We start from the raw sequence: 20,585 nt of genomic DNA, 5'->3' as shown, positions 1-20,585 counted from the left end.
AGTGGAGTGGAACACAGACCCCAGAAATGAGCCCACACACACACAGCCAATTACTCCTCAACAAACGGGGCTGGAGAAGATACAGTGGAGAACAGTCTCTTCAGCAAGTGCTGCTGGGCAGCTGGACCACCACGTGTAAATCAGTGAGGTCAGAACCCAACTTCACATTATTCACAAAAATAAACTCAAAATGGCTTAAAGACTTAAGACTCTTAAAAGAGAACATAGGAAAAGCATCCTCTGACATAAATCACACCAATGTTTTCTTAGGTCAGTCTCCCAAGGCAATAGAAACAAAAGTAAACAAATGGAACCTAATAAAACTTAGAAGCTTCCGTCCAGCAAAGGGAACCATAAACAAAATGAGAAGATAACCTACAGGCTAGGAGAAGATATTGGCAAATGGTGCGATCCACAAACGGCTAATTTCCAAATATACAAATAGCTCCTTCAACTCAACAACAAGAAAACCGACACCCCGGCTGAGAAATGGGCAGAAGACCTAAGCAGACATTTCCCCATGACATACAGATGACCAGCAGGCACATGAAAAGGTGTTCAACACAGCTCATTATTAGAAAAACGCAAATCAAAACTGTAATGAGGTATGCCACCTGACACCGGGCAGAATGACCATCATTAAAATATTTAAAAACAAGAGATGCTGGAGAGGGTGTGGAGGAAAGTGAACCCTCCTATGCTGTTAGAGGAAACCTTGGTTGGTGTAGCCGCTTGAGAAACAGTATGGAGGTTCCTCAAAAAATGAAATTAACATATGATCTAGCAATCCCACTGCTGGGCATATATCTGAATAAAACTGCAATTCAGAAAGACACAAGCACCCCTCTGCTCACGGCAACCCGGAGATAGAAACAACCCGAGTGCCCACCAACACAGGGGTGGGTAAAGGAAATGACACATTCCAAACGGAGCACACTGCAGCCACGACAAAGGAGCGAGCAGCGCCACCTGCCACTTCACGGACAGACTGAGAGACTACCATTCCACGTAAAGCCGGCCAGACAGAGAAAGATGGAAAGCACCCGCTATCGCTCACACGAGGGATCTGAAACATGACTCAAACGGACAATCTATGAATCAGAAAGAAACAGACTCACGGACACAGAGGACAGACTGTGCTGCCAGGGGAGGGGCTGGGGGGCTGGGGCCAGGGGGGCAAAGTACTAACACACAGGATGGGGGAAGAGCAGGCCCCCACCACACAACACAGGGGAGGGGGCTAGGGGGGCAAGGTACTAACACAGCACGGGGGAAGAGCAGGGTCCCACCGCAAAACACGGGGGGCTATATCCAGTGTCCCGAGATAAACCGCAGTGGAAAAGAATGTGAAAGAAAACGTGTGTGTGCAAAATATATATATGCTGCTGCTGCTGCTAAGTCGCTTCAGTCGTGTCCAACTCTGTGTGACCCCATAGACGGCAGCCCACCAGGCTCCGACGTCGCTGGGATTCTCCAGGCAAGAACACTGGAGTGGGTTGCCATTTCCTTCTCCAATGCATGAAAGTGAAGTCGCTCAGTCTTATCTGACCCTCAGTGACCCCATGGACTGTAGCCTACCAGGCTGCTCCGTGCATGGGATTTTCCAGGCAAGAGTACTGGAGTGGGGTGCCATTGCCTTCTCCAATATATACACACACACACACATACACACACATATACACACACACAACTGAAACACTTTTCTGTACAGCAGAAGTTAATACAACATTGTCAATCATTATAAACATATAAATAACATCTTAGAGATAATGTTTTACTGATGCAAAAACCATTTGGTTTAATTATTTATTTTTGGCAGAAGTCTTACGCTCCTAAAGAGAACAAATCTCTAATTACTTTCAGCCTTTGTTTTTGGTCTTTCCCTGAGAGTGGAGTGAGAGTTAGGGAGCGCTCTCTTGGCAGTAGTTCTTCTGGAAAACATCTTGGGTTGGAACAAGCTTCACTGAGGTGCACGAGAGGACACATGAAATCCAACACGATTTTGGCCTAGATTAGTAACAGTTTTCAGACTCAGGCAAAATCAGACCTCCAGGTTTCATTCTGGGAGGATTAGCTCACCAGGCATCTGAAGTGTGGGGGGCTCCTGGCCGCCCCATCCTATGAAGAACACTGACGAGCCGGAGCCTTCAGGAGATGGAGGGACCCGATGGGGAAGGGACCAAGAGCCATGTCGGCCTGAATCCGGGGTCTGAGAGAGGACTCGTGGTCCCTGAGTGTCCGCTGGGCACTGAGGAGGGGGCGCGTGCATCCGGGCTGCTTTGCGAGCGGCCGTCATCGGTGAGGAGAGTCAGAGACGGCGGACGCTGCACCCTGCGCGGCAGTGGGGGAGCCGCAGCCTTCCGCCCGCACCCAGGCCTGCGGCACCATCCACCGAGGGGCTCCCCTTCCCCAAAGCAGAGAAGAATCACAGCGAGGAGGGTGGCGAGGCGCGACTGTGGAAAGGTCAGCTCCCATACCCGCCACGCGTGCAACAGCGGGCTGAAGAGCCCCACCACAGAGGCCGTCACACAGCAGGGAAAGTTCTGAGCGAAGGCGCCCCAGCCTGGGGGTCTGGCTGGGGGGAGGCTCCACCAGAGCATCAAGGTGTTCGATCACAGGAGGTCCCTAAGGCTGAGGGACGCAGAAACTGTGCTTCCGGAGGCACACACAGGTCTCATGGGCACCAGGACCCAGGGAAAGCAGCGGCCTCACGGGAGCCTGAGCCAGACCTGGCTGCTGGGATGGCAGGCCGTCCCGTGGAGGGGGGCGGGTGCGGCTCATGGCAGGGACAGACACGGGGGGCAGAGCTCCAGGTAGTACTCCCTGCTGTGAGCCCTCCTGCAGACAGGCTTTTCTCACCAGGACCTGGCCCAACCCAGCAGCTGCCAGACACCTCAGGCCGAACAACCAACACACGGGAACACAGCCCTGCCCGTCGGGAGACGTGCTGACCTCAGGCCGAACAACCAACACACGGGAACACAGCCCTGCCCGTCGGGAGACGTGCTGCTCGAAGTCTGCCCAGTCCCACTGCCGCCCACTCCACACAACCCTTGACACAGCCCTGCCCACCAGAGGCACAAGACCCAGCTCCAGCCATCAGCGGGCGGGAACCAGGCCCCCTCACCGAGGCCTGCACACGCCTCGAGACCAGCCTCGCCCAAGGGGCAGACGGCAGAAACAAGCACGGCAGCCTGAAGCCAGAAGATCAGAAACCACACTCACAGAAAGTCAGACAAGATGGGATGGTGAAGACTATGTCCCCGAGGAAGGAACAAGATAAAACCCCAGAAGAACAACTAAGTGAATTAGAGACAGGCAACATACCTGAAAAATAATTCAGAGGAAGGATAGCGAAGATGATCCAAGATCTCAGAGACGGAAAGGAGACACAGACCAAGAAGACACAGAAATGTTTAACGAGGCGCTGGAGACCAAACGAATAAGCCAACAGAAAGGAACAATGCAATATCCGACATGAAAGAAACACTAGAAGGGATCAAGAGCAGATAACTGAGGTAGAAGAATGAATAACTAAGTCGAAAGACAGAATGGTGGAAATAACTGCCAAGGAACGAAATAAGAAAGAGTGAAAAGAAATTAACACAGTCCAAGAGAACTCTGCAACATTAAATGCACATTTGCATGATGGGAATCCCAGAAGGAGAAGAGAGGGAAAGGACCTGAGAAAATATCTCAAGAGATAATAGCTGAAAACTTCCTTAACATGGAAAAGGAAACAGTGACCCAAGTCGAGGAAGTGCAGAGAGTCCCAGGCAGGGCAAACCCAAGGAGGAACATGCCAAGACACTTGGTAATCAAACTGACAATTAAAGACAAAGAGGAAATATTAAAGGCAGCAAGGGAAATGCAGTATATAACATACAAGGGAATTCCCACAAGGTTATCAGCTGATTTTTCAGCAGGAATTCTGCAGGCAGTTGGCACAATATATTTAAAGTGATAAAAAGGAAGAACCAAGAATACTGAGCAAGGCTCTCAGTCACATTTGGTGGAGAAATAAGAAGTTATGGGAAAGCAAAAGCTACAAGAATCTGGCACCACTAGACCAGCGTTGCAGCAAATGCTAAAGGATCCTCTCTAGGTAGAAAAGAAAAGGCCACGAGTAGAAAAAAGAAAATTACAAATGGGAAGCTCACCAATAAAGGCAAGCATAAAGTGAGGGTTGAAGATCATCAGCACACAAATATGATGTCAAAACCAGCAAGTGTGAGACGAGGAGGGCGCAGACTCAGGGCACTGGGGTGTGTCTGAAGTGAAAAGACCAGCAGCTTAACACTATCTTGTTTATTCACAGGCTGCTATATCGAAGACTCACAGTAACTGCAGATTGAAAATCTACAATAGATACAAGAAAGAAGAAGGAATCCACACACACACTAAAGTTAGTCATCAAATCACAAGAGAAGAGAACAAAAGAGGAAAGGAAGAAAAAGACTTACAAAAATAAATTCAAAACAAGTAACCAAATGGCAATAAAAACATACATGTCAATAATTACCTTAAACATAAATGGATAAAATGCTCCAATGAAAAGACTGACTGAATGGATACACAAACAAGACCCATATATATGCTGTCTACAAGAGACCCACTTGTTCAGACCTAGGGACACACACAGACCAAGAGCAAGGGGATGGGAAAAGGAATTCTACGGAAATGGAAATCAGAAGAAAGCTGGACTAACAATACTCATATCAGATGAAATAAACCTCAAAATAAAAACTGTTAGATAAAGGAGGACCCTACACAACAAAGGCATCTGAGACAAAGATAAAACAACTATGAATATACATGCAGCTGATGTACGAGGACCGCAGCATTCGAGGCAAATGCTAACAGCCGTGAGGGAGAAACCAGGAGCAACAGGAGTGGGGACCTCAACACCCACGTGCATCAGTGGAGAGACCACCAGAGAGTCAGCGAGGAAGCACAGACCTTAAGCAAGTGTTGGGCCAGGCAGAGCTAACTGATATTTTCTGAGCATTTTATCCAGAAGTAGCAGAATACACGATCTTTTCACGTGCACATGGAATATTCTCCAGGACTGATCACAAGCAGGGTCACAAAGTGAACCTCAGTAAATTTAAGAGAACTATCGTATCAAGCCTCTTTTTCAACCACAGCACTACAAGATCAGGAATCAACTATAAGAAAAAAACCTTTGTGTTTGTGTTGCAAAAACAGAAACACATGGAGCCTAAACAATATGCCACAAAACAGCCAGGTCACTAAAGAAATCAGGAGGAAATAAAACACCTACAGATAAATGAAATGAAAGTGTGATGATCTAAGACCTATGGGACACGGAAAAATCAGTGCTAAGAGGGAAATTTATAGCAATACAATCTTACTTCAGAAAAAAAGAATAATCTCAAACTACCTAACCTATACCTGAAGCACCTAGAGAAAGACGCCAGAAACAAAACCCAAAATTAGTAAAGGAAAAAACTCCTAAAGATCAGAGCAGTAGTAGATGAAACAGGGATGAAGAAATCAATAGAAATGATCAATGAAATTAAAAGCTGGTTCTTTGAAAAGATAAACAAAATTGGTAAATGGTTACATCTCAAGTCGAAAAAATTAGAAATGAAAAAGAAGTTATAACTGACACCACAGAAATAGAAAGGATCATACGAGACCGCTACAAGCAACTATACACAATAAAATGGACAGCCCGGAAGGAACAGACAAGTGCTCAACACGGTACAGTCTTCCAGGACTGAGACAGAAGAGAAGAAATAGCAGATATGAGCAGACCAATCACAAGTGATGAATTGAAACTGTGAATTAAAAAAATTCCAACAAACAAAAGTTCAGAACCAGATGGCTTCAGGGGCAAATTCTATCAGACGTTTAAAGAAGAGTTAACCTGTCCTTCTGAAACTATTCCAAAAATTTCAGAGAAGGGAACACTCCCAAGTTCATTCTATGAGGCCACCATCACTCTGATACAAAAACCAGACAAAGGTATCACAAAAAAGAAAATTACAGGCCAATTCACTGATGAACATGAATGCAAAAATCCTCAGAAGAAACCCTAGCAAACTGACGACTCCAACAGTCCACTCAAGATTATACTGTACACCCTGACCCAGCAGGGCCTGTCCCGGGGATGCAAGGCTTCTTCAGTATTTGCAAATCATCAAACTGAAGAATAAAAATCATATGATAATCTCAGCAGTCACAGAAAAAGCTTTTGACAAAATTCAATACCCATTTATGATTAACACTCTCCAGAAAGTGGGCACAGAACGAACCCACCTCAACATAAAAAAATCCAAATATGATCAACCCACAGCTAACATCGTTCTCAACGGTGGGAAGCTGGACACACCTTCCCTGAGATAAGGAGCATGGCACGGACATCCTCTGTCACTGCTCACACTCAACACGGTTTTGGGAGTCCTATCATGGCAATCAGAGAAGGAAAAAATAAACAAAAGGAATCAAACTTGGAAAAAAAGTTAAAATGTCTCTATTTGCAGATGACATGATATTATACACAGAAAATCCTAAAGATGCCACCAGAAAACTACTGGAGCTCATCAGTGAATTCAGTAAAGTTGCAGGATATAAAATTAATACACAGAAAGCTACTGCATTTCTGTACACTAACAACACAAGATCAAAATCAGAAATACAGGTTAAAGAAACAATCCCATTTACTATCTAATAAAAAAGAATAAAATATCTAGGAATAAAGAGGCAAAGGTCAGTACACAGAAAACTAAGGTACGGATGAAAGAAACCGAAGACAACACAGACAAATGGGGGAGATGAACCGTGTCCTTGGACTGAAGAATCAACACTGAGAACCAGTATCTACCCAACGCAATCTACAGATTCAATGCAATCTCTGTCAAATCACCAATGGCATTTTCCACAGAATCAGAACAAAAAATTGTACAATTTGTGTGGAAATACAAAAGACTCCAAACAATCAAAGCAAACTTGAGAAAGAAAAATGGAGCTGGAGGAATCACGCTCCCTGACTTCAGACTATGCTACATAAATACAGTAATCAAGACAGTATGGCACTGATTCAAAAACAGAAATATAGATCAATGGAACAGGATCTAGAAAGCCCAGAGGTAAACCCAGGCACCGTGGTCACCTAAGCTATGGAAAAGGAGGCAGGAAAATAGACTGGTGAAAAGACAGTCTCTTCAGTAAGTGGTGCTGTGAAAACTGGACTGCTGCATGTCTGGAATGAAACTGGAATATTCTTTACATAAAAATACATAAATACATAAAAGCATACATACAAATAAACTCAGAATGAATTAAAGAACTATATGTAGGACCAGAGACTACAAAACTCTTAGAGGAAAACAGGCACAACACTCTGATATAAACTGCAGCAATATCTGTCTTCTACAGTAATGAAAATAAGAAGACAAATAAACAAAGGGGAATTAATTAAAGTCAAAGCTTTTACACAGCCAAGGAAATGACAAAACAAAATAGGAGAAAGTATTTGTAAACAAGGTGACTGACGAGAGCTTAATTTCCAAAATTTACAAACTGCTTATGAAGCTCAAATGTGTATACACACACACACACACACATATATATATAAGCAACACAATAAAAAAATGAGCAGAAGACCTAAATAGACACTTCACTTCTCCAAAGAAGAAACAGAACTGGCCAAGAGGCACATAAAAGGATGTTCAACATCGTTAATTATTAGAGAAATGCAATCAAAACTGCCATGAAGTATCACCTCACACCCATCAGAACGGCCATCATCAAAAAGTCTACAAACAATAAATGTTGAAGAGGGCGCCGGAGAAAGGGGACCCTCCCCCACTGTTGGGAATGTAAGTTGGTAAAACCGCTACGGAGAACAGTATGGAGGTTCCTTAAGAAACTAAAAAAAAGAGCTACAGTATGATCCAGCAATCCCACTGCTGGACATGTATCTGGAGAAAACATGGTTCAAAAGGATACATGCATCCCAGCTGCTCACTGCAGTGCTGCTTCCAACAGCCAGACCACGGGAGCAACTGAAACGCCCCCTGACAGCCGAATGGCTGAGGAAGACGTGGTACACAGATATACTGGGATGTCCAGTTCAGTCCAGTCGCTCAGTCGTGACTCTTTGTGACCACACGGACTGCAGCATGCAAGGCTTTCCTGTCCATTACCAACTCCGGGAGCTTGCTCAAACTCATGTCCATCGAGTCGGTGATGCCATCCAACCACCTCATCCTCTGTCATCCCCTTCTCCTCCCACCTAACCCTAACCCACCTTCAATCTTTCCCAGCATCAGGGTCTTTTCCAGTGAGTCAGCTCTTCGCATCAGGTGGCCAAAGTATTGGAGTTTCAGCTTCAACATCAGTCCTTCCAATGAACACCCAGGACTGATCTCCTTCAGAATGGACTGCTTGGATCTCCTTGCAGTCCAAGGGACTCTCAAGAGTCTTCTCCAACACCACAGTTCAAAAGCATCAATTCTTCAGCACTCAGCTTTCTTTACAGTCCAACTCTCACATCCATACATGACCACTGGAAAAACCATAGCCTTGACTAGATGGACCTTTGTCAGCAAAGTAATGTCTCTGCTTTTTAATAAGCCATCTAGGTTGGTCATAGCTTTCCTTCCAAGGAGCAAGTGTCTTTAATTTCATGGCTGCAGTCACCATGTGCAGTGATTTTGGAGCCTCCCAAAATAAAATCTCACTGTTTCCACTGTTTCCCCATCTATTTCCCATGAAGTTATGGGACCAGTTTTAAGCCAACTTTTTCGCTCTCCTCTTTCACTTTCATCAAGAGGCTCTTTAGTTCTTCTTCGCTTTCTGCCATAAAGTGATGTCATCTGTGTAGCTGAGGTTATTGATATTTCTTCTGGAAATCTTGATTCTTGAGTAAGGGGATATTACTCAGCCATTAAAAAGAATGAAATAATGCCATTTGCAACAACATGAATGGACCTGGAGATTATCATACTACAGGAATTAAGTCAGACAGAGTAAGACAAATATATGACATCACTTATATGCAGAATCTAAAAAAATTACACAAATGAAGTTATTTACCAAATAGAGACAAACTCACAGACTTAGAAAACAAACTTACTGTTACCAAAGGGGAAATGTTGGGGGAAGGATAAATTGGGAGTTTGGGACTGACATGTACTCACTGCTATATTGAAAACAGATAACCAGCAAGGGTCTACTGTTTAGCACAGGGAGCTCTACTCAATACTCTGTAATAACCTAAGCTGGGAAAAGAATTCTGAAAAGACTAGATACACATGTGTAACTGAATCACTTTGCTGTCCACTTGAAACTAACAACACTATAAATCAACTATACTCCAATAGAAAATAAAACATGTAAGGCATTACAGAACTTCCTTCCCACATCTGTGATGAAATGAGCAGAAAGAGTAAAACTGGAAAACAAACACGCAAACACGAGCAGCCACCCCACAGAGACGAGGGCGTGACAGGATTTAGTAAATGTGTAAAACTCACAGAACTCATACTGGAAATCCATAAAAATGCTAAAAATTCTAACAGTCAGCCAACCCGCAGAGACACAAACTGTCTTTCTCTTTTTACTTCTGTCTGATGAAGGAGAAGAGGGGAAGGGAAGCAGGAGGTGACACGGGACAGTTAGGGATGGGGCTGACACAAAACTAGAAAACCAGACACAACGTATAAAGCAATGATTTTTAGAAAGTGCAAGACAGGGAGCCCTGGGAGAACAGGTCCAGACGCAAGGTCAATGCAAGGGGAGCTTCCCAATAGAGCCCAGCAGTCTGCTCCCAAGCTCAGGGAGGTGAGGTGCGGTCAAGGGTAACAGAGGAGGAGGGAGGGACACAGCAGCAACTGGAAATACACATGTCCAAGGAGGGAGAGGACGCCACGAGCACAGAAGGGACAGCGGGAAAGTGGAATAAAGACCCCACCGGGCAGGGTCGGCGGCAGATTAGGTGCTGTGGAGGATACAGCAATATCGTTTGAAGATGAAACTCTAGAAACTAGAGAAAAAAGAAACGCAGCTGCGAGGCCTCAGTCAAATGAGCAGTCACTGTGACTTGTGGGATAACATCAAACAGCACATATGCATACACGAGTCACCAGAGGAGGTGGCAAAGGGCAAAACGGAAACAAATTTGAAGAAGCAGTGGCTGAAATGTTTCCAAATTTGATGAAAACTATAAACCCACAGATAGAAAACTCTTGAAGTCTAAGCAGAAAAAACAAAGCCACACTAAGACCCATCACGACCTCTTTAAAAATCTAAAAAAAGTAAAGACCCAACAAAAAGATGCTCAAACTCTATATATACACTTACTGGACTTGCCAAAGTGACGGTATCGAGTGTCGCCAAGGTGTGGGATGACCGCAGCTCCTGTAACGCTGCTGGGGCTTCTCTACGGAACGGCTCATAAAGCAGTCGGCAATTTCCTACAAATCTGACACACCCACAGCTACCACGTGTGCAATTCCACTCACAGGTATTCATCCAAGAAAACGGAAACCGCATGTTCACACAAAGACTTGCATGTGGATGTTCACTGCAGCTGTATACATAATATGTGAAAACGAGAAGTGACCCAAATGTCCCCCACCAGTGAATGGACACAGTGTGGTACACCCAGAGGACAGAACACTATTTATTAGTAAACAGGAACAGCTTACTGAAACATCAGCTTGCATGACTCTCAGAAGTGTTCTGCTGAATGCAAGAGGCCAGGCACAAAGATTACTAGTACACGCCTCCATGTATGTGACATTCTGGAGAAGGGGAAACCACAGAGACAGAAATTAGACCAGCAGGTGGCCGGCAGGGGACTTTCCTGCAAAGGGGCAGAAGGGGACTCCCGGGGATGACGGTCATCACTGTGGCAGGCTGCATGACTATACACATTTGTCAAAATTCACTGAATTACACAGTTAAAACTGGTGAATTATATTTTACATAAGTTATACCTCAATAAAGCTCATCAAAAAAGAGAGAGTGGTACTGACTATCCAATGAGTGTGAGGTCTTGAGGGCTGGTTTCTGAATTAAAGAGGCAATCAGAAGTCTGTGGGAATGAATGACACCCTCTCCCCAGTTATCAGCGGAAACCCTAGAACAGGACAGAGACAAACTCTGAGAAAGCTGGGCCTGGAGAATTCCATGGACTGTATAGTCCATGGGGTCGCAAAGAGTCGGACACGACTGAGCAATTTTCACAAGGAAAAAAATCACTCCAATTTAGGCTACAGTGCAAAGATTCCATGAATTACATGACATACAAAAATATCAAAGATGTGAAAAATGGGGAAAAAGTATGACTCAGAATCAATAAAATATATCTCTATTCACCCATCCGTATGCATATAAAACAGTTCGCGGAATAAGGTCACACGTTTAAAAGCAATTATTTCTCAGATGGAGGATCTGAGGTCATTTAAAAACTTATCTTTTATACATTAAAAATGTTCTTTATAATGAAGACATGTTCACCAAATTAAATGATTTTTATTCAAAGGAAAAAAAAAATGAAGTAAATATGACAAGATGTTGGGCTTCCCTGTGGTCCAATGGTTAAGACTCCACCTGCCACTGCGGGGGACACAGGACCGATCCCTGGTCCGGGAAGACCCGACCTGCGTGGGGTAACTAAGCCCGTGCGCCTCAACTGCTGAGCCTGTGCTCGGCGACAGAGAAACCGCTGCGGCGAGGAGCCCACGCGCCGGACCCAGACAGCAGCCCTCCCTGGCTGCGCCTGGAGAACGCCCAGGGCAGGCAAAGAAGGCTCAGCGCACCCAAAACACACACACACATAAACCTTTAAAAGAAAGTACGCCGAGATGTTAACAGTGGGCCCTTCTGGGTGTGGGATCAGATAGACGTTTCTCCTTCATCCGTGTCTGCATTTTAAAGTAATCCTTGAAACCGAAAAAACTAAACGAAGCCAGCAGAGACTCATGAAACCTGGGCTGGACGCCCTTGGATGAAAGCCGTTTCTGGCCAGGGATCTCATCCGCCATCCCCACGCTGCGAGCCCTGCATCTCGCGACCACCGGCCGCCCTGCCTGCCGCGCGGTTCAGATGCGCGCGCGGATTCGGAAGGCAGCTGCCTCCTCTGCTCGGCGCTCGGTTTCTCGGTTTCTCGGGAGCTCCTGAGTCCCGAGGACCCTGTCGGCCAGGAGTCCTGAGGCCGCCCTGAGGCGCTGGCCCCGGAGGCCTGCGGTGCGGCGCGGGACACCGCGTTAGGCGCCCGGGCGACTCCAGGGCTGCTCGGCACGTCCGGAGGGAAGGTCTGGAGGCCTCCCCAAGCCTCTGTGCCCCCTCGAGGGCGCCCGCTGCCCACCACGCACAGCCCCGGAGGACCAGCCCCGCGCAAAGAGCAGGTGAGGAGAGGAACGCGAGAGACCCACACCCTCCTGCAGGAGAAGGCTGGGAGCTCAGCCCAGGCCCACGTCTAAAACTCGGCGAGCACTGGAGTGTCCAACGGACGTCTGCACCCGTGGAATACGCGGCCATGAACGTGGCCCTCCCGCCGAACAGAAAAGATCCAGATCTCTGCAGCCCTTCCGCACTCCAGGCCGGTTCTGCCGTGCCCAAGCACCACCAAGAGCAAGTACTACCCTGGAGACTTCCAAAACCTGCTACCCTGTCCTGTGCATTCGTTTCCATATAAACAGAAGTCTGACGTTTTAGTTCTCTCTCCTGGACATAATTCCTAAGAAAATGGTTTCCTCAGTGCAGCCGCTCGGTTCAATTTCCTGTTTCTACAATCGGATCCATTACTTTCTGCCCGCTGTTTTTCACGACTGTGTGCACCACGCTTCCATTTCCAGGGGTCCTCAGCCCAGTGCTTCCCAAACGGTAATGTGCGTAAGGATCCCCTGGGATCTTATTTTTAAAAAAAGCCAAATGAGCCTTTGCTCCTATCACAGGGCTGCACGCTATGGCACCATTTCCCCCTGAGGTTTGCAGGAAGTTCATAGCTACCAGCAACTGGTAAAGCCAAATGCCTCTCCACAGTACATTTTTCTTTCTGCTGTTTACTGAACTACAAGTGATCAGAGTTAAATACTAAGCAGAAGATCTAGAGCTTTTAAAAAGTACATGTGTAGGAAGGGAAGTATTTGAAGAAGTTCAGAAAATGACTTTAATTATACAAATGAGTAGGGGCGTTAAAGTGCAAGTTGGCTAGCTTGGGAAGGGTGACTTCTCATTAAATTAGATAAGAAAACTGTCTGCTGCAGGGTGGATCCTTTAACTTGAGGGGGAACAGGAAAATTAAAAGAGGCAGCTGTGATAATGTCTTTAAAGCTTTGAATTCAACAGAGAAGAAAGCTGGGAGGGTGAACCAGAGAGTAATTTTACATTGAGTTGTCCAAGGTCCAGACAAATCATATTTCTGTGTTATTATTATTCAAGGTCCCAAACACTGAGATGAAGAAAAGATCGAGACAAAAACACAAAAACATTCCAAGGCACATGCTGCTGCTGCTGCTTAGCCGCTCAGTCGTGTCCCACTCTGTGAGACCCCGTGGACTATAGCCCACCAGGCTCCTCTGTCCATGGCGATTCTCCAGGCAAGAATACTGGAATGGGTTGCCAATGCCTTCCTCCAGGGGAGCTTCCCAACCCAGGGCTCAAAACCCGACCTCCTGCATGGCAGGCAGATTCTATACCATCTGAGCCACCAGAGAAGCCCCAAGGCACACACATAATAATATTTTTAAAATCGTGTCATATGATATGCAGGGTTTCCCAGGTGATTCAGTGGTAAAGAATCTGCTTGCCAATGCAGGAAATGCAGGTTTGATCCCTGGGTTGGGAAGATCCCCTGGAGAAGGCAACGGCAACCCACTCCAGCATTCTTGCCTGGAAAATCCCAGGGACAGAGGAGCCTGGTGGGCTACAGTCCATGGGGCTGCAAAAGTTGGACACAACAACATATCATATATACCACAGAGAAAAAGGCTGGGGGAATGTACAGCAAAAGACCCTGGATGGTGAGACTATGTTTACCTGTGGTTACGGCTAGTTTGACATTTTCTATAATGAAAATATATTACTTTCATAATAAAAATAATAACAGTTAATTTTTAAGTGGTCATGCTGAAATAGAGAGATGGAGGGAAGGAAGAAGGAAGCAGATAAACAGTTATGGATGTGTTTTCCCTTGGAGGGAAATGTCTTTCAAACGGCCATTCCCTTCACATACTTCTTTCGAGTACGCCCCCCCACGATTCTTTCCTTTTTTTTTTTTTCCTGGGATCACATTAATATTAAGGCTGTGATTATACTTTCAAGTGTTGAATGAAATTTGAGGAACTAGAATCTTCTAATTCCCAGTCGTTTCTCTGTAATCAGTGCTGTTTCCCATGCAGCGACTGGCAGCTATGAAGTCTGCAGTGTTTCAAGGGTGAAACGCAAGGCCCTTTCCCTTCCTGGCAGGACCCACAACGTGCCAGCCACTCGACCCCTATCCTCCCCGTGAGCCGCCTGCGCAGCGACCGTGCCGCAGACTCTCCCGAAAGCAGAGTCCTCACTGGACCCCCGTGAGAACACTGCAGCCTTGATGGGCTGTGACGCACAGCACAGGAGACGGGCACCAAGGGGTGGGAGCCACGTGCAAACTCAGGAGCGCAGGAGACGGGCACCAAGGGGCGGGAGCCACGCGCGGAGGAGGGGCAAACTCAGGAGCGCAGGAGACGGGCACCAAGGGGCAGGAGCCACGCGCAGAGAAGGGGCAAACTCAGGAGCGCAGGAGACGGGCACCAAGGGGCGGGAGCCACGCGCGGAGGAGGGGCAAACTCAGGAGCGTCAGAGACGGGACACTAAGGAGTGGGAAGCCACACGCGAAGAAGGGGGCAAACGCAGGAGCGTCAGAGATGGGGCACTAAGGAGCGGGAGCCACACGCAGAGGAGGGGCAAACTCAGGAGCTCAGGGAACGGGGCACCAAGGAGCAGGAAGCCACACGCGGAGAAGGGGGCAAACTCAGGAGCGTCAGAGACGGGACACTAGGGAGCGGGAAGCCACACGCGGAGAAGGGGGCAAACTCAGGAGCGTCAGAGACGGCTCAGGAAGTACCTTTAGGATGGTGATGTTCCACGTGAAGCTCTCCACGGCCTTCTGCAGCTTGCGCTCCTTCAGGCCTTCCTTGGTGCCGATGCTGTGCAAGTGCTCGTGGAACTCCATGGCTGAAAGAAGCAGAACAAAGGATGTTACTTCCCCACCCAATCAGTGGTAATGGGCCAGCAATATTTATCTTTCTAGATATAGCTAGAAAGATTCCAGTCTCCACTGAGATTTCACAGAGGATGAAATAAGAAAGTTCCAGCGGGGGAAGCAATGCCAATTCACAGCCCCAGCGAGGCAGACGGCGTCTCTGAGTGCGTGCCTGTGGACTGGGAGGCTGCCCAGGGCACAGATGACCCATCCGCATTCTTCCTCTAGAGGTGGGGGCGCTGAAGAGACTCAGCCAGGTTCAGAGACTGAGGCGGAGGGAGCGGGAAGGACCTTGGACCAGGGCCAGGCTTTGGAATCTCAGAGGCTGATTTTAGCTCCACCGAGGTCTCAATGACGCTTTTGAACTGTGGTATTGGAGAAGATTCTTGAGAGTCCCTTGGACTGCAAGGAGATCCAACCAGTCCATCCTAAAGGAAATCAGTCCTGAATGTTCATTGGAAGGACTGATGCTGAAGCTCCAATACTTTGGCCACCTGAGGCGAAGAACTGACTCACTGGCAAAGACTCTGATGCTGGGAGGGATTGGGGGCAGGAGGAGAAGGGGACGACAGAGGGTGAGATGGTTGGATGGCATCACCGACTCAATGGACATGAGTTTGGGTAAACTCCGGGAGTTGGTGATGGACAGGGAGGCCTGGTGTGCTGCAGTCCATGGGGTCACAAAGAGTCGAACACGACTGAGTGACTGAACTGAACCGAGGTCTCAATGTTGGCAGTTATGGATGAAAAAAAGTACAAAGCACTGTTTCCTGTCCCAGTAAGATGACCTGAGGTCCCAGACCCAGCCTGCAGCAGAGGGGAGAGGGCGAGAGAAAGCCTGGGCACCCTAACTATGTATAATTCACGTAATCAGTGCACATTCCTCACCGCCATTTGAAGCAGTATGAACGCGGGAGTGGTGGGGCATCCTCTTCCTGATATAATGTCATTAAAACTCGGGTTTTCTTTACATATTCACTTGCAGTCAGTTATCCCATCGCTGGCCAATGGGAACCCTGCAGGTGGGTTTCTAAGTCCTTCTGAGGTCACTGATTAGCCTTTGACACATCCCTGGCTTCTGGCATAACACAGTCAAGAGTTAGCAGGTACACTGCTCACCTGGCCCTGGAGACAGGCATTTCTCCAAGGACCTCCGGATTCTTACAGCGGAGAATGGTGCTCAAAGACCACAATCTGGGGCCTAGGAGTGCTGTTACTGGGTTTCCACTGTTTTCCAGGCTCTTTAGTGAACAGATCTTAGGTACAGGGCTATTTTTTTAAGGGAAGAATAAGACCTTGCTTGTACTTCTAATTCAAATCTACAGATACAATGTTTTCACTGTTTTTTTCCTTAGATCTTAGACATTTCTTTGGCAGACAATCTTAATTAACCACATCAACATAACTAATAGTAAGACTGCTAAATACAATTTAAACTCTACATTTTTTTTTTTTTTTGTCCTTAGAGTACATTTCATTGAGAATGTAATAAAGGCACAGTGTTCTAAGGTCAGTCAAGGTAATTTTCTTTACATGGTTATGTCAGAAACAAAGTACAGTTACGTTCGTTTGTTTCCTTTTTATCCCATTGTGTATGTGGGGGTGGGAAACGTTTTTGCTTCTTTGGATAAATTTTTTTTTTTATGATTCCTAAGTCCAACTGCATATCAAGGTGCATTCATGTAAATCTTACTTTCTTCCTGGATTCCTCTACCCTAATCCCTCCCTCCCCCTGTACATTTTTATGCGTTTTTAGTTTATCTTTTATTGTCCTCTTTCTCCTTGAAGATCTAAGCAGAGGTGTCCATATGTCCACAGTCCCCAGTGTTTTGCACAAAAGCAGCACAGCGTGCACAGCGTCTGTGGCTGCTCTCCATGCAGCCATGGTGGGGCTGGCTCGCTGCCCACGTACCAAGCCCTTCTCGCCCTTTTCTGACACCTACAGAGCCCCCCACACTGTGCAGATGAGCCGCCTCTGGTTTAACCAGCCCTCACGGATGGACGTGCTCTCCAGTCTTTCACTCTTACAACCAGTGTTGGAGCAGATGTCATTTCACAAGACGCTTCCCGTGCTCTTCTGTACATCTTTCCTGTTCCGTTGGGCACCCCAATTTCTCACTCCCTTTCTGTGCAGCATCGCTTCAAAGCAGTTCTTCACACAGTGATTGACAGGAACTTTATTACTTAGTGTCTTTAAACAGTGAACAAGGGCTGACGTACAGGATAAATATAGTGACCTGCCAATCTAGTCTTGCTTCTTCTCCACTTTCTCTCTCCTAATAGGAGCCAGGGCCCTAATTCTTGTCATGCTAATAAAGCTTAAGAAGCTCACTGGTTTAAAAAAGGAACAGTAATTAGTAGAAGTCACTGCATTGTCTAGGAAACTCCCACATTGACCCTTCTCCTGCATTCGGCCTCTCTTTGGACAACGCCCCAGCTTGGTGACTAACCTCCCCCCCAGCCCACTGCTGGGAGCCTGGCACATAGAGGGCCGCATCCCCCATATCTGCTTCTGACCTTCCCTGGATGTGCTTGCTTTAATACACCAAAAAAAAAGACAAATAATAACCATGACTAGGTGGCAATTATGTTCTAAAATGCAGGATTTTTGCTAAAGCAACACACACACACACACACATATACACACACACACACTTCTCCCTGGTAGGTCTGAGAGACTCCCTGGCACACGCCTTGATGACTCAGATGCACCTCCTAGAAGGTGACCAGATGAGGCCCTGACATAAGACCCCAGTGGTTCTTTAGTTTTAATATTTAGGCATCATCTGGACTTCAGGATATTAATCTTTAATATCCATATTTCGGGTAGTCTTAGAAGCACCACTGAGACTCGGAAGGTGGACGTCCAGATGGAACACGGAAAAGAGACAAGACAGGAGAGCGGGTGGAGCAGTGACGCTCTGTTAACAAGGCTGAGCTCAGACAAGCATCCAGCCCAGATGCAAGGAGGCAGCCTTCAGAAAGGGCAGAAGAACAAGAGCCAGAGGCTGCCTTGGGAAGGACTGAGGACTCAAGGAAGAATAACAGTGCGGATGATTAAAAAGTGATGCTGATAAAGATGAAATGCGGAAACATAAAAAAACAAATACAGCTGCCTAAGAAGCTTGTGTTCTACACGTCTGTTAAAGTACAGCCACGATGGAGAACAGTGTGGGGAGTCCTTAAAAAAAAACTAAGAATAAAACTCCCATACGACCCAGCAGTCCTACTACTTGGCATATTCCCTGAAAAAACCATCCCTGAAAAATACACATCTACCCCAGTGTTCGTTGCAGCACTATTTACAACAGCTAGAACGTGGAAGCGACCTAGATGTCCGTCGACAGGTGACTGGATAAAGCAGCGTGGTACACGTACGCAGTGGACTAGTACCCAGCCATAAAAAGGAACACGTTTGAGTCATTCTGGTGAGAGGAACGAACCTAAAGCCTATTATACAAGTGCAGTCAGTCAGAAAGAGAAAAAATGCGCATATATGCAACCTCGAAACAGGGCACTGATAGCCCTATTTGCAGCAACAGAGACACAGACACAGACAGACCTGCAGACACGGCGGGGCAGGAGCGCGCGGGGAGAACAGAGCAGCAAGAAGCACAGCCGTTATCGTATGGGAAGCAGACGGCCAGCGGGAATCTGCTGTGCACGCTGGGAGCTCAGACCTGGCGCGCCGTGAAAACCTGGGCGGGAGGTTCAGGAGACAGGGCGCCTGTGTACGCCTAGGGCCGATTCATGCTGATGTGCGGCAGAAACCAACACAATATTGTAAGGCAACTGTCTTCCAATTAAAAGCAAAACATTTTAAAAGTGACATAAGACATTTCACCCTTATCTTCCCCTTCTTCAAATGGAGGCCAAAAGTTAGGGTTAGGGTGTATGTGAGTCTTTGTGTGCAAGTGTGTGTATGTGTGTATGAGTGTGTATGTGTGACTGAGCATGTGTGTGTGACCATGTGTAAGTGTATTTGTGTGTAAGTGTGTGCGTGTGTTATTTAATAATGAAGTTCTTTAAAAGTGGGCACAAAAAGTGATGAGCTGAAAAATGGAAAATTATGTTAAAAATAGGAAAGCCTACATTTTAGAAAGTAGCCAAGACCATCCGTTCCATTGGCTGGCATTTCATTCCTTGGTCTGCTACACAACGTATCTGTTTCTTTAAAAGAATTTTCACAGTATTAACTCACAGAGTAACTTTGGTGAACATTCTGCCAGGCCGCTAACACGCAGCACAGGTTGATCTCGGATTTGAAGGGTTCTCACCTTGACTTACACGGCATGACTGTACTGTTCACTGCTCTCCTGTGACGCAGAGTCCAGGCCGGAGGCAAGATCAAGGGAAACACAAGACCACTCACCAAGCACTTTGCACACACTGCATGGGACATTGGAGAGAGGCTCTGGAACTTTGCTTAGGAAAAGGTGAAGAAGAATTCGGAGGAGACTTTCAAGCCAGGGAGATCACATCAAAAGCTCACCCTCTGCGTGTGGGGCAGCTCCTACAGGACAGCCTGGGGATGCCGGCAGGAAGACCCCAAACTTTCAGAAAGGCCAATCAGCGTCCTCAGAATGGGCGAGGCCAAAAGGCAGGGGCAGAAAGGGAGACAGCGCTTCCAGGACAGAGGCCTGCGCCCGGGCAGGGAGTCGTGAAGGAGGACACGTTTCCACACTGGGAAACCCCACACAGGTGGCGTCACGGGGGGCTTCGGAACCCCAGAAGGCAGAGAAATGGCGGGTGCTCAAAGGCAAAAGGCGCGTCTACCTGGGAGACCAAGCGGCTTGGCCCTGCCAAGAGGTCCCCCAGCACAGGGCCAACTCCTCTGGGAAGGCGCACGGCCGCCTGGTGACTTCCCGCAAGTTCCAGGCACAGCAGGCACTCCCCACACGCCCCAAGGTGACTGAACCCCAACAACTGGCTCCTTTCACCCCCGTGTCTCGGCCGAGAATAGAGACCTGTAAGCAGGACCAGGCCCAGGGCCAAAGCCGAACAGCTGGAGGCTGTGCACACAAAGGGAAGAGGGGGAGTCACCGTGCAGCCGCAGGGGCAGCAGGTCAATTCCCTGGAACTAGCATCAGACTGTGAGCCTCAGATATGCAGACGGCACCACCCTTATGGCAGAAAGCGGAGAAGAACTAAAGAGCCTCTTGACGAAAGTGAAAGAGGAGAGGGAAAAGTTGGCGTAAAGCTCAACATTCAGAAAACTAAGGTCATGGCAACCAGTCCCATCACTTCATGGCAAGTAGATGGCGAAAGGGTGGAAACAGTGGCTGACTTTATTTTCCTGGGCTCCAAAATCACTGCAGGTGGTGACTGCAGCCATGAAATTAAAAGACGCTTACTCCTTAGAAGT

General features: G+C 47.2%; 1 protein-coding gene across 3 annotated transcripts in view; it reads right to left on the bottom strand.

The window, feature by feature from the left end:
* PLCL2 (phospholipase C like 2) overlaps positions 1 to 20,585 on the bottom strand; it is a 210,436-nt gene that overhangs the window by 19,358 nt on the left and 170,493 nt on the right. For all 3 annotated transcript variants that reach the window (XM_055570002.1, XM_055570004.1, XM_055570003.1), the window contains exon 5: positions 15,083 to 15,192. In XM_055570002.1, coding sequence (XP_055425977.1) covers positions 15,083 to 15,192 — 110 coding nt within the window. The remainder of the gene's footprint in view (positions 1 to 15,082; positions 15,193 to 20,585) is intronic.

This window comes from Bubalus kerabau, chromosome 2 (genome assembly GCF_029407905.1).
Source record: "Bubalus kerabau isolate K-KA32 ecotype Philippines breed swamp buffalo chromosome 2, PCC_UOA_SB_1v2, whole genome shotgun sequence".
NCBI classification, from domain to species: Eukaryota; Metazoa; Chordata; class Mammalia; order Artiodactyla; family Bovidae; genus Bubalus; species Bubalus kerabau.
This window is presented reverse-complemented; position numbering and strand designations above follow the sequence as displayed.